The 15,021-nt window shown below is 47.0% G+C and overlaps 1 protein-coding gene across 7 annotated transcripts in view; it reads right to left on the reverse strand.

Moving 5' to 3' along the window:
• LOC135548844 (chromosome partition protein Smc-like) overlaps positions 1–15,021 on the reverse strand; it is a 36,424-nt gene that overhangs the window by 12,952 nt on the left and 8,451 nt on the right. For all 7 annotated transcript variants that reach the window (XM_064978880.1, XM_064978873.1, XM_064978863.1 and 4 more), the window contains exons 3-7: positions 12,354–14,677; positions 10,930–11,041; positions 8,251–8,497; positions 3,770–3,923; positions 765–932 (exon numbers count right to left, since the gene is read on the reverse strand). Coding sequence is in view for 6 of the 7 variants with exons in the window: in XM_064978890.1 (XP_064834962.1) it covers positions 8,478–8,497; positions 10,930–11,041; positions 12,354–12,503 (282 nt within the window). In the remaining variant the exon portion in view is untranslated. The remainder of the gene's footprint in view (positions 1–764; positions 933–3,769; positions 3,924–8,250; positions 8,498–10,929; positions 11,042–12,353; positions 14,678–15,021) is intronic.

The following is a 15,021-nucleotide window of genomic DNA, read 5'->3' on the forward strand; positions in this document are numbered from 1 at the left end:
TTGAGGTTAAAAAATAATTATTATTTTTGAAACACAAATTCAGAGACGGAAACTAATTCAATTTGCGAGCATGGCTGGAGGGGGAATCTGAGTGGATTGTAGATGAGTGTAGTCAGGCTTCAGTCAGAGACTATGTGAGGAGAAGACGCTCTCCTGATGAATGGAAAAACAACATGTAAAGCCACAAAATGCCTCTTGAAACTTTTAACTGTCAGCAAGCACAGGTTAAATTCATGACGTTCACTGACACTAAATTATTTGTGTTGGAATATTGCCTTTAGACAAACACTACAGTATAATTAACATTTGTTGGTTGTGTGAGTGTGACATGCATTTGCAATATGTGTGAACTTATTGACCGCATATTTGTAGTTGAGCGCTAGCTTTTGGATACATTAGTATGTGTGTGAAAGCACCTGGTTGAGTGCTGAGTTGTTGACTGCACATGTCTAGTTGAGTGCTAGTTTTATATACATAATAAACTGGTTGATTCAAGCCTGAATGGAGATTGTCTGACAGCAGTGGTATATCAGACCGTATACCACGGGTATAGCAAAACATTTAATTACATTGGTAACCAGTTTATAATAGCAATGAGGCACCTCTGGGGTTTGCGGTTTATGGCCAATATACCACAGCTAAGGGCTGTATCCAGGCATTCTGCGTTGCGACGTGCATAAGAACAGCCCTTAGCCGTGGTATATTGGCCATATTCCACAAACCCCCGAGGTGCCTTATTGATTAATTATAGTGTTTGACTCTACCTGGCTGTGAGCTGCTTCCATGCTGGTTCTGAGCTGGTTTCTCTCTGACTCCAGTCGACCCTCTCTCTCCCTGGCCCCCTGGTTCCCCTCCTGCAGCTACTGCTGCCTGGCCTGCTCCTGGGACAGCTCTGCCCGCAGTGCCTGGCTGGCATCAGCCTGCTCCTGCAGCTGGAACACAGAGACAACCACAGTCAACCAACTGACCACACGTTTACAGGCAATATTCTGAGGTTAGGCTACATTTACGTTTGAGTCATTTAGCACAGGGGTTCCCAAACGTTTTCACTCGGGGGCCCCCCTTCCAGCATTGGGGAACACCCCACTCTCCCCCTGCGCACGCGCAACGTCTATTTCTATGGGCACAAGCACTGTTCATGACAAATGATTCACACCCCTCTTGTTGGTGGAGAGAACTTTGCAGGTGTAAAGTATCATGACACAAGGCGAGACTCAGATGCAGAAACAGGAGGCAGATGGTTGGAGTTTAAGATGTTTAATAAATCCAAAGGGTTTAGGCAAGAGAATGGTCGTGGACAGGCAAAACCAGTTCAGAGTTCAGGAGGTACCGAAGGGCAGGCAAGCTCGAGGTCAGGGCAGGCAGAATGGTCAAGCAGGCGGGCATGGAGTCCAGAAAACAAGCAAGGGTCAGAACCGGGAGGACTAGCAAAAGGTTAAAAAGGCAAGGCAGGAAACTGGGAAAACCACTGGTAGGCTTGGACATACAAGACAAACTGGCACAGAGAGACAAGAAACACAGGGATAAATACACTGGCCCAGAGAGACAGGAAACACAGGGATAAATACACTGGGGAAAACAAGCGACACCTGGAGGGGGTGGAGACAATAACGAGGACAGGTGAAACAGATCAGGGTGTGACAAAGCTTATTTCATTAAATTCTACACATTTTGTAATGGGGTGTAAATTTTGCATTTTGCAGTTTCAAAGCATATTTTCTTGCAATTATAAAAATAAAAAATAAAATAAAAATTACAACAATACATATCGGCAAAAAAAAAGAAAAAAAAAGTTAGCTGACATGGGCTAGTTGATCTGGTCATTTCTGACAAGTTATAAATAGCTCTAAGTTTCTTCAGACACATTGGTGCAGCTAGCTTCCGGGTTACATATAATTTGTATAAAATTATTAAAATGGAAAACAAAACAATTCTCAATAAAGAAGTTATCAGCAAAGCCACTGCTAGTAGGAAAAGTCAAGTGCAAGGCTACTGGGTCATTAGCTATCCAAAATCAATATATTGATCTAGTGTAATGCAACACCCTCTTTTCACGCCACTTCGATACAAAGTGATTTTTATGGCAGGTTAGAAAAGCACCTAACCTTAACCTCAGTCTCCTAACCTGATACAACTAATTCACTTTGGTATCGAAGTGGCGTTAAAAGACTGTTCCTCTAGTGCAGTGGTTCCCAAACTTTTTATAGTCCCGTACCCCTTCAAACATTCAACTTCCTTCTGAGTACCCCCTCTAGCGGTTGCAAAGGGCATCAGTGTCTTAACAGTGCGATTTTCCAAGGCAGGAAACTCTGAGCGCAGCCCAATCTAGAAATCTGGCAGTGGCTTCTGATTAAATAACATTTTCACAGAACTGCTTGTTGCAATTTCGATGAGGCTCTCTTGTTCAGATATCGGTAAGTGGACTGGAGGCAGGGCATGGAAGGGATAACGAATCCAGTTGTTTGTGTCACCCGTTTTGGGAAAGTACCTGCGTAATTGCGCACCCAACTCACTCAGGTGCTTTGCTATATTACATTTGACATTGTCCGTAAGCTTGAGTTCATTTCCACACAAAAAAAATCATACAATGATAGAAAGACCTGTGTGTTGTCCTTGTTAATGCAGACAGAGAAGAGCTCCAACTTCTTAATCATAGCCTCAATTTTGTCCCGCACATTGAAGATAGTTTTTTAATTACATTTTTATTTCACCTTTATTTAGCCAGGTAAGCTAGTTGAGAACAAGTTCTCATTTGCAACTGCGACCTGGCCAAGATTAAGCAAAGCAGTGTGACACAGACAACAACACAGAGTTACACATGGAGTAAACAATAAACAAGCCAATAACACAATAAACAAGTTAATGACACAGTAGAAAAAATAAAGTCTATATACAGTGTGTGCAAAAGGCATGAGGAAGTAAGGCAATAAATAGGCCATAGTAGCAAATAATTACAATTCAGCAGATTAACACTGGAGTGATAAATGAGCAGATGGTGATGTGATAGTTGTGGAGAGTCCCTGTAATCCTAGATTCAGATCAATCAGGCGAGAAAAAACATCACCCTGATAGGTCAGTCGTCTGAGAAACTCGTCATCAAGCAAGCGGTCAGAGAAGTGAAAATGAAGAACACTTTAAGCTTGTCTCTCAGTTCAAAAAAACGTGTCAATACTTTGCCCTTTGATAACCAGCGCACTTCTGTATGTTGTAAAAGTGTTACATGGTCACTGCCCTAATCATTGCATAGTGCAGAAAATACACGAGAGTTCAGGGGCCTTGCTTTAATAAAGTTAACCATTTTCAGTGTAGTGTCCAAACATCTTTCAAGCTGTCAGGCATTGCCTTGGCAGCAAGAGCCTCTCGGTGGATGCTGCAGTGTACCCAAGTGGTGTTGGGAGCAATTGCTTGCACGGTCGTTACCACTCCACTATGTCTCCCTGTCATGGCTTTTGCTCCATCAGTACAGAGACCAACATGAGCAGCAGCTACGTTTGGCTACATACGGACCGTTAGTGGAATTCCCACGAGAGTAACAGTTAATGTGATTGGATGTTAATTATTTGACTAGGCTACCTGTATTTGACATTGTGTTGTTATTTCGCTGAACACCTAGATGGTTTAATTGTATTTTTGGCAAGAAAAAAACCTCACCCAAATGTATAGCCCCGTTGTAAAATAAAAATTGACTGTTTTTGTTTTTGGGGGGGGTGTACCCCCCGACGGGGAACTTGTTGGTTGGTTTGCTGTATGTGTTAATGTTAGGTCTTACCTGTTGCTGTAGAGTCCTGAGTGTGTCCTTGGTGTTGGTCAGCTCTGCCTCCAGCTGCTGAGCCCTCTGCTGGTGTGTGTTGGCCTCCTGCTGAGCACTGAGCTGGGCCTGCCTGCTCTCCCCTGCCTCCTTCTTCAGACTCTCCACCTGGGTCCTGATGCATGCACACGGCCACAGACACACCATCAGTCAGGGTCTCCCAGTCTTTAAACGACCACTACTTTCAAACTGGCATGTTTGATACCACTCTCTGCCAACGCTACCCCCCACATGCTGTAAACTTTGTTTTCACTCTTGTCTACATTTTCAAAATCAAAGGGAATTTCATTTATCTTGTGATGTAATGCGAAAAATGTGCTCATTTGAGAGTAATGCGTGTGTGTTTGTGTCTGCCAGATTTAATCTGAGCAGGCAAGCCTGAACATTTAATGAGAGGCCGTTGCACTAATTCTGTCTGTGCGGTGCTTTGCGGTGTGGCATGGTGTAGTGGGGTGAGCGTTGGGCTGATGGGGCGCTGGGGCATGAGTGATGGGATCAGAGCTGTGTGTGTGAGGGGTGGCCATGGCCTGTTTACCGTCAGGTGAAGCAGCTAATCAAATCCCAGTTTGCGCCCTCTCTCCCTGAGACATTAACTCAGACCACAGTAAAGCGTCAAAGCCATCGCCTGCCCAGGGAGGGACATACCCCGAGTTAGGGAGGGGGACAAGGGACACACCAGCAAAGTGTGAAGGAGAAACTTATACTGTACGTAGAGCAGAGTGTGAAGGAGAAACTTATAATGTACGTAGAGCAGTGCGAGAAGGAGAAACTTATACTGTACGTAGAGCAGAGTGTGAAGGAGAAACTTATACTGTACGTAGAGCAGAGTGTGAAGGAGAAACTTATACTGTATGTAGAGAAGTGTGAAGGAGAAACTTATATTGTACGTAGAGCAGAGTGTGAAGGAGAAACTTATACTGTACGTAGAGAAGTGTGAAGGAGAAACTTATACTGTACGTAGAGCAGTGTGAGAAGGAGAAACTTATACTGTACGTAGAGCAGAGTGTGAAGGAGAAACTTATACTGTACGTAGAGCAGAGTGTGAAGGAGAAACTTATACTGTACGTAGAGCAGAGTGTGAAGGAGAAACTTATACTGTACGTAGAGCAGTGTGAAGGAGAGTGTGAGTGTGAAGGAGAAACTTATACTGTACGTAGAGCAGTGTGAAGGAGAAACTTATACTGTACGTAGAGCAGAGTGTGAAGGAGAAACTTATACTGTACGTAGAGCAGAGTGAAGGAGAAACTTATACTGTACGTAGAGCAGTGTGAAGGAGAAACTTATACTGTACGTAGAGCAGTGTGAAGGAGAAACTTATACTGTACGTAGAGCAGTGTGAAGGAGAAACTTATACTGTACGTAGAGCAGAGTGTGAAGGAGAAACTTATACTGTACGTAGAGCAGAGTGTGAAGGAGAAACCTATACTGTACGTAGAGCAGAGTGTGAAGGAGAAATTTATACTGTACGTAGAGCAGTGTGAAGGAGAAACTTATACTGTACGTAGAGCAGTGTGAAGGAGAAACTTATGATGTACGTAGAGCAGAGTGTGAAGAAGGCGTTCCCTAGGGACATGTTCTACCAAAGTGCTGCCCCTCCTCTCTGCCAATACCCATCCGATAAGCAACACCTTTAGACAGTCTAAGACAAAGAGAGAACGAGAGATATAGAGAGGAGGTGGGCGGGGGTTGAGGGGTAAAGCCCTTCCAGAATGGAGTGAGTGTTTGAGAGTGTGTGTGTGTGTGGGGGGGGAGCCTTCTCAGTGCTCACCTCCCTCTCCCATTGACAAGGCGGCCGCAGTAACAGCAAATCGATGGCTTGTGAATCCCCTGCATCCCCCCCTCGCCAGGCTGATCAATATCCCTGGCAATTAGAATCCCCTATCTGCATGGCTGTGGGGACCTCTGGGTGGCTCGCCAGCCCACAAACACCCAATTTAGTCCTCAGCCTATCACTTAATTACTAAATCCTCCCTAATGCCTATTGGCAGGCGGCGGGCGCACTCCAAGCGGCAGGACGGCTGACTGAACAGGAGACCTTTGGCAAGGTGTTGGTTAAGACGCTCCCATCTCTCTTCTCCTGGCCAGTTAAACATATGATTTCACAAGAGGGCCCCGACCTGGAATGATCCGCCTATCGAGCGGCCCGGAGCACACACAGCCCAGATGGACAGGGGGGAGGAGGGGGAGAGCGGGGGAGGCAGCGTGCCAAGGGTCACAAAGCCAAAACACTTTTCTCTCTTTCTCTCAGCCACTAAGATACAGACAAGGTTGAGAGTGTGTGTGAGGCACAGTGGGATTTAACATCAGATTTTCATCAGATCACATTTTCTTCACAGGCATTATTTAGAGTGATTGTTTGAGAGGCTTGTCTGAGTCATAAAGACACTGTGGCCTTACTGGCCAAAAGGTTCAGTTTGGATCTAAATGGGAATAAGACAGTCTTACAGACTCATGGCAATCAGCAAATACTCAAGTCACTGTTGAACTAATGGCTCAGTGAAATGTGAAGGATTGTGGTTAAAGACAGGGATCATGACATGAAGTCATGCCGTGTGCTTGGCGGTGGAGGGCTGCATGTCCCGACAGAGATCATTGAGTCACGGTCTGGCATTTTTCATCCTGTGGCCAAATCTTTCCAAGGAAATTAACTTAAATATGATTAGGCTGTAGTTTACTACAAGTGTCTGTAAATAAAGAGGGAGCTCAACCAAAGTGAGTCGAGGTGCAATCCAAAAATGTGATCATCATTGAAAAGGAAAAGGCAAAACGCGCAAATACCATGGTGAGCATTCTGCCCTTTTCTTTTTCAATAAATATTGATTACTCGTTTATTTGTATTTGCCTACAAATCGTACTGCTCCTAAAAGGTATGGCTATATCCTATATGCAAAACGTAGCTCAAGAGAAAGAGCAAGTGTCAGCTGTCATCATTCTTGCTGCTTCAAGTTCAGTAGCCGTACCTTTCCTAGTTGGAAGTGTGAGATCAGGTGCGCGTTTGGTCTCAATTTAATAGAGTAGGCTGTAGCCTATGCATAGGTGGAGAAGCACGGGGCAGTTCTCTTTCCAAGGAAATTAGCTTCATAAATATAATTAGGCTATAGTTTACTACACTGCCTAGTAATAAAAATGAATCACCCATATTATTTTATCACCGTCTGAAAATCGCCCCGCTACTAAAATGTAGGCTATTAAACGTAGCTCAAGAGAAAATGCAAGTGTCCGCTCTCTCTCCAACTCCGCTCTCTTCAAACTTAGTCTAGCCTATTGGCTGATATAGCCCAGTAATATAGATAGCCTAATATAATGGAGAATGTGAGACTCTCTGGAAATGTTACTTATTTCGTAGGTTATTTTTGGGCATTATGATATTGACAATAGAGCACAAAATAGCAAGCTAGCTGCATCACATAGGCCTAAAATAACATTGCGGGGCCGCGGTTGGGTTCGGGAGCAGTTCTTGCGGGAGCGGGTGGGAGTTAGACAGAAAGCCAGCGGGAGCGAGTAGGTGTGGTATGAAAAGCTGCGGGTGCAGGTGGGAATGGCATGAATAAATCAGTCATGCGCAGACCTCTACTTGGAGCCAGATAGAGACAGACAGTCAGAGTGCTTTAGGGAACCCAAAGCCCTGTAGAGTATCTGTAGCCCTGCAGGTCATGTTCTGTGGTGCGGAGTCTCTCCTTTAAGGTGCGTAGCTCTGCCTGTAGCTTCCTCTGGGCCTGCTCTGCCCTCACCACCTCTGCCATCCGCTTTGCCAGGTGTTCCTGTGCCCTATGCTGCACCCCACCCCCCCCAGCAACACCTTCTCCTCCTGACGAGCCAGCTCCTGGGCTGTGACACAGACACATAACATATTTTGATCATTTACTATCAACAACACTATTATATTACATATCTTATCTGTTATCTTGTGTGCTGATTTGCCCTCCTTCTGCATTCATGCATGTTCCGTATTTTGATGGTCCCTCTGAGTGCATATGCATATGTTAGTATGCATGTGTGAGCGTGTGTGTCAGACAAAAGGCCCCAGGCTGTGAATTGATGGTCTGTTTCATTGCTGGCTAGCTGCTGAGGCTTCTGGGGCAGGCAGGACGTAAACAGGTGACTGTCTCATACTGATCATTAAAGTCAGCCCTAGAGGCTGCACTGCTGCTGCTGCCACTACAACCATGTCACTCTCCTCTTTCTCCCCTTCCCTCCTTCCATCAGCATTACTCTCATTCCTTCTTCCTCATGCATCTACTGCTTTTAACTGTTTTTTAGAACCTCTTCTCTATCAAGGAAGCGGGAAGGAGAGAGAGAGACAAACAGTCAGACAAAGAAAGACAGAGCAAGACAGAGAAATAGAGAGAGAGAGAGCTACAAAGGTACCTGACTACACACGAGTCCAGCTTTATAGACACCAGTCTCCCAGCTCACCCCCCAGGACTGTGTAATCCTCCTACCCGTGTCCCTGCAGCATCCTTGGGCCTCCTTTAGTTCCTCCCTGAGGGTCATCAGCTGGGTCCTGAGAGAGCCACACTCTGCCTCTCTCTGCTGTCCTTCCCTCCTGCCCCTCTGGACGTCAGCCTCCAGGCCCCTGGCTGCAGCTGCCTGCCGCTCCACCTCCACAGCCCGACTCCTCAGAGTCTCCCGGGCCTCCAGCAGATCAGCCTTCCAACGCCTCTGGAGGTTATCCCGCATCTGCACTGCCTGGGAGGGAAAAGAGGGAAGGCTCAGTCAAAGTGTGAGTGTACGTGTGTGTGAACATACACTACCGTTAAAAAGTTTGGGGCCACTTAGAAACACCAGTCTCAACGTCAACAGTCAAATCAAATCAAATGTATTTATATAGCCCTTCGTACATCAGCTGATATCTCAAAGTGCTGTACAGAAACTCAGCCTAAAACCCCAAACAGCAAGCAATGCAGGCGTAGAAGCACGGTGGCTAGGAAAAACTCCCTAGAAAGGCCAAAACCTAGGAAGAAACCTAGAGAGGAACCAGGCTATGTGGGGTGGCCAGTCCTCTTCTGGCTGTGCCGGGTGGAGATTATAACAGAACATGGCCAAGATGTTCAAATGTTCATAAATGACCAGCATGGTCCAATAATAATAAGGCAGAACAGTTGAAACTGGAGCTGCAGCACGGCCAGGTGGACTAGGGACAGCAAGGAGTCATCATGTCAGGTAGTCCTGAGGCATGGTCCTAGGGCTCAGGTCCTCCGAGAGAGAGAAAGAAAGAGAGAATTAGAGAGAGCACACTTAAATTCACACAGGACACCGAATAGAACAGGTGAAGTACTCCAAATATAACAAACTGACCCTAGCCCCCTGACACAAACTACTGCAGCATAAATACTGGAGGCTGAGACAGGAGGGGTCAGGAGACACTGTGGCCCCATCCGAGGACACCCCCGGACAGGGCCAAACAGGAAGGATATAAACCCACCCACTTTGCCAAAGCACAGCCCCCACACCACTAGAGGGATATCTTCAACCACCAACTTACCATCCTGAGACAGGGCTGAGTATAGCCCACAAAGATCTCCGCCACGGCACAACCCAAGGGGGGGCGCCAACCCAACCCAACCCAGACAGGATGATCAGATCAGTGACACTCAGGTGACGCACCCCTCCAAGGGACGGTATTAGAGAGCCCCAGTAAGCCAGTGACTCAGAGGCAGAGAATCCCAGTGGAAAGAGAGGGACCGGCCAGGCAGAGACAGCAAGGACGGTTCGTTGCTCCAGAGCCTTTCCGTTCACCTTCCCACTCCTGGGCCAGACTACACTCAATCATATGACCCACTGAAGAGATGAGTCTTCAGTAAAGACTTAAAGGTTGAGACCGAGTTTGCGTCTCTGACATGGGTAGGCAGACCGTTCCATAAAAATGGAGCTCTATAGGAGAAAGCCCTGCCTCCAGCTGTTTGCTTAGAAATTCTAGGGACAATTAGGAGGCCTGCGTCTTGTGACTGTAGCGTACGTGTAGGTATGTACGGCAGGACCAAATCAGAGAGATAGGTAGGAGCAAGCCCATGTAATGCTTTGTAGGTTAGCAGTAAAACCATTAACAGTAGCAGTAACAGTGAAGAGGCGACCCCAGAATGCTGGCCTTCTAGACAGAGTTGCAAAGAAAAAGCCATATATCTGTCAGGTGTCTGTTCTTTGGCCTATCTTAATATTTTATTTTTATTGGCCAGTCTGAGATATTACTTTTTCTCTGCCTGGAAGGCCAGCATCCCAGGGTCGCCTCTTCACTGTTGACATTGAGACTGGTGTTTTGCGGGTACTATTTAATGAAGCTGACAGTTGAGGACTTGTGAGACGTCTGTTTCTCAAACTAGACACTCTAATGTACTTGTCCTCTTGCTCAGTTGTGCACCGGGGCCTCCCACTCCTCTTTCTATTCTGGTTAGAGCCAGTTTGCCCTGTTCTGTGAAGGGAGTAGTACACAGCATTGTACGAGATCTTCAGTTTCTTGGCAATTTCTTGCATGGAATAACCTTCATTTCTCAGAACAAGAATAGGCTGACGAGTTTCAGAAGAAAGTCCTTTGTTTCTGGCCATTTTGAGCTGGTAATCGAACCCACAAATGCTGATGCTCCAGATACTCAACTAGTCTAAAGAAGGCCAGTTTTATTGCTTTTTTAATCAGGACAACAGTTTCAGCTGTGCTAACATAATTGCAAAAGGGTTTTCTAATGATCAATTAGCCTTTTAAAATGAAACACTTGGATTAGGGAACACAACGTGCCATTGGAACACAGGAGAGATGGTTGCTGATAATGGGCCTCAGTATGCCTATGTAGATATTCCATTTAAAAAATCTGCCGTTTCCAGCTACAGTAGTTATTTACAACATTAACCAGGACTACACTATTTTCTGATCAATTTGATGTTATTTTAATGGACAAAAAAACAGCTTTTCTTTCAAAAACAAGGACATTTCTAAGTGACCCCAAAATTTTGAAAGGAAGTGTATACTCCTATGTGTGTATCCTCTTATCCAGAGAGTTCTATTTGTGTGTGCCTCTATTAAGGAGGCACACACAAATACACCCACACTATGCAGTAAAAAATTAACCCTTTATGTATTCTATCATAAACACAAAGTTATTGGTTGAGTTGTGTCATGCCCACCACACCTGCCACAGTGTTGTCCTTGAGCTGGGTGAGTCTGGATACCTCCTCTCTCAGTTGGCACACACTGAGGTCCTGGCTACTCTGGGCACACTGCTCCATGGTCTGGGAGAATGCCTAGACACACACACACACGGACACACACACACCTGTCACACACCTATGACTATGCCTGAGGGGAAGGGGAGGACCGAAGCCCAAGGCTTTCCACATCCTCACCTGAGAGACCCAGCATAGCAATGCCCCCCCCCTCCACCCCCAGGACATCTCCACACCTGCTCTAGCGCGTTCAGTGTAGCGCCTGCCCCTAATTTGGCATTTCCACCATGATGGCATGAGTATCAGTGTGTGGAGGAAGCATCCTGTGTTAGGGGAGCACCTATCTGACAGGTGTCACATCCAATCTGCACAGACCTACTGATGTTTTAACTATTCAATTAACCAGCCAACTGCACTGTGTGGCTGCCATGACATATTTACCTAAGATAAGTTGTGTGTGTGTGTGTGTGTGTGTGTGTGAGCGCAGGCAGCTGACATGTCAACATGTCACTGTCACTCGTCCTCCGGTAGAGTGTGTATGTATGTGTGTCAGCCATCTCCCCACTGCTCTCAGACCCTATCAAACGTGGTGGAGAAAATACAAGCCAACAGCTTTGAGTGAAATATGTACGTAAACATTAAGTGAAAATAATAAAAGTATAATTCAGCCATGTTGAGGAGGGAAGATCCTGCCATCTTCCCCCTTCATCTCAGACCATTAAAATAACGAGGCTCTGCTTTCACTACCCCGACGCTGACACCCGTCAAGACAAATCTAGATTTCATGGCCACTTACAGATGTATAAATAGTCAAACGAGGTGCTCTAACCATCTATAAAACGCAGCTAAAAGGTTGCCAGAAGATGGCGGGCATCGTGGGCCAGCCGGGCTGGGTAATCAATCTGGGCTGAGTCGGAGTAGAGCAGGGAGCGGTGGCTGCGTGCGTTGGGAGTAGGGCAGTAAATCACGTCAGCGCAGCGCGGGCGCTCCTCTGACACGCCAGCCACTCCAGCTGACACTGGGCCTGTTTGACAGCCTGATGGATCGCCCCACTACACCCCATTAAAGGCAAACGGGCACACGCATGCTGACATAACAAACAATTAGTCACCGTGGCCGTTATGGACCTTGATTGGTGTGGGTCAGGGTCTGTCTGGCGATGGCTGCTCTGACTTCCTGTCTAGGGTCAGTTTAAAGCCAGGGTTGGAATACACAGAACTACAGTGAACTTATTGAACATACAGTAGGACCAAACTTCTAACTATAGTTGATGAGTGAAGTTTTAAAGACAATGACTTTCTCTGGTCACTGTGATTTCACTGGCCACAGTGACAGGTTGTGTTAGCAGGACTCCAACATGAATAGGTGAAGTGTTCTGCCCCTACTGTACCTGTTGTAGTTCCTGGATGCGGCAGAGCTGGGAGTCGTAGTCTGAGTCAGAGTGGATGTGACTGGCTCTGTAGACAGAGAAATCAGCTTGGCTCTTCACCACACTCTCATCCTGTTCCTCCACCTGAGAGAGGCACACAGGAACAAACATAGCGCACAGATATATCTGTTGACAGACCGGTACAGAACCACTGTCATGCGGTTGACTTTAAAATGTAAATGTAAATGTAGTAGGTCTCTCGTCCCATTTCCTTCCTGTGTTGTGTAGTTGAGTGTTGCGAGGTAGAGACAGAAGGACTGGCTGGAGCTCTGTGAGACTATGGTTGAAGGGCAGACTGCATGGGGTCCTCCTATCTGACTGTGGGTGAGGCAGGCCGGGGGTCACTATGAGACTAAGTTTGGGGCTGAGGTGCTGGGTGAGTTCACGCTAATGAAACAGAGACAGGCAAACAGAACGTTTCCCCTCAGTCTCCCCCGTCTGCACGATGCTGGGCCTGATGGCTCGTGACTGGAGCACATTCTGCTTCTCACAGATGAGTTGGCCTGTCTGAGGGGCACACACACACACACACGCACACGCACACAGTCAAAATGTCCAATTGGGTGTCGGTGGTTTGTCAGGATTACTTTGTGCTGCTGCACTTATAAAACACTCCCAAATGGCCTCAAAGTTTATGAGGCTAATATATCTATCTGAATATGGTGTTCCTCTCATTACCCACTGTTGTTATTTGTTGTCTATGTTTTCCAGACAGCCTTCACTACCTCGTGTCTATAGTGTTCATAAAGCCAGGGCCCGTTACAGGCAGGATGAAGATGGAGTGAGAGGTGGTGAAATCAGCTGGTTGTATTGATGTCTCACAGCAGACTCAGAGCGATCGGCTCATTAAATGAAATCAGACTCTCTCTCCCTCTCTCACACAGACATACACACACCCCAGTTTCCAGACAACAAATGTAAACTTGGGAAAGAGGTAAAGAAACACTGGTGTGAAAAAATAACTTGGCAGGAAGTGATCACTTAAAAGTCTGAACCGAGCGGGTGGTGTGTCGCGCTGTGTGCACTAAGGACCCAGCTGAGGATGGGAGAGATCAATACTGTGTGTGTGATTGAGAGCCTCTGTGTTACCAATGGAGCTCTGCTGTGTGGGAGGGGGTGTTGTTAGGGACCCAGGTGGTGGGGTGTGGGGGTAAGAGCTGAAGGTGACGGGAACGGCGCCTCCATTGTGGGCTCACAGAAGGAGGTAAATGCCCAACTGCATCTCCAGCCACCCCCACACCACATAAACGCTGAGCTCCACTGGGCACGGCCGCTATTATTTCAGCCACATATCGCATCCCCAGCATGATTTTCCACTTTGCTTCTTCCGTGCATGGAGCTGTCAACCACCCCGTGTCTCACACACACATGCATGCACACAACCACACACACCCAAACAAGTCCAAACATCAATCCTTCCTCTCCACTGCTCTGCCCATGTAATCCAGTCTTCCCCCTCCTCTCTGCTTCCTCCTGCCAGCCATTAACGGTGGTGCTCTGTGCTGTGTGCTGTGCTCTGTGCTGTCCAGGGAGCTCACACTGCCAGTGTTTTCTCATTGTGTTTCCTCCTGTATGGGGGCCATGAAGCCGATCAATAGGAATCAGTGAAAACACTTCCAGAGGTCCCCAGGCCTCCGACTCCCAGTGTGTTGTACCCTGTCTGACTCCACCCGTTTACAGATCAGCAGCAGAGATGGAGCCTTACCTACAGAGGTGTGGCACGACAACTGACCTGCATGTAGCTTCACTCACCTGAGAGGCCAGTTGGGTATACTACAGTGCTAGTACTACTTGACTGGCTTTGACTTCACCGCATGACTGGCACTGTTCTAAGTAGCAGGGGTAGTGAGCAGGACGAGTGGGCTGACTATGTAGAGGGAAACCACTGAGTGGACTAGTATGTTAATCTATGTTTGTAGTGGAAAGGGAGTGATTAGCACAGCGTGACAGGGTTTGTCTGTGTCTTTGGACGAGTCCGTCATTGGGAAGCTACATCCCTGTAGATGAGGATCGGCCTGACTGACTGACCTAACTGGTCTGACTGACTGACTGACTGTCCGACCTGTCATCTCAGTGCGGCAGTGCTGTCTCTCATAGTGCTGATGACCATCTCACACTCCTGGCTGTGTTTGCGGCTGGACTCCAGGTCTCTCTGGGTGTCTCGGAGGTGCTGGCTCAGGGCACCATCCCCGCTCTCCAGCTGGGCACTGTGGGCCTTCAGCTCCCCCCTGCAACACCACCGCCTGGGCACACAGACGCAGCACATGCTCGTCCCACTCCACCACCTGGGACACAGACACACAGGGACACGCAGGCAGGCACACAAACACACATATACATAAAAAGGCATGCTATTAACACTCATAAATCAGGCCTAGTGATGTATGCAAGAACAACTCCTGGCAGCAAGGATATAAGCAGCAGAGATGAAAAACAACAATTGGAGAGCTAGAAGGTTCTATCGGCATTTTAGTCTAAATGGAGTTAATGACAGCCTTGTTCTGTTCAATGTTCTCTACCTACAGTGGAGCAAAAAAAGTATTTAGTCAGCCACCAATTGTGCAAGTTCTCCCACTTAAAAAGATGAGAGATGCCTGTAATTTTCCTCATAGGTGCACTTCAACTATGA

Source organism: Oncorhynchus masou, chromosome 1 (assembly GCF_036934945.1).
Source record: "Oncorhynchus masou masou isolate Uvic2021 chromosome 1, UVic_Omas_1.1, whole genome shotgun sequence".
In the NCBI taxonomy this organism is placed as follows: Eukaryota; Metazoa; Chordata; class Actinopteri; order Salmoniformes; family Salmonidae; genus Oncorhynchus; species Oncorhynchus masou.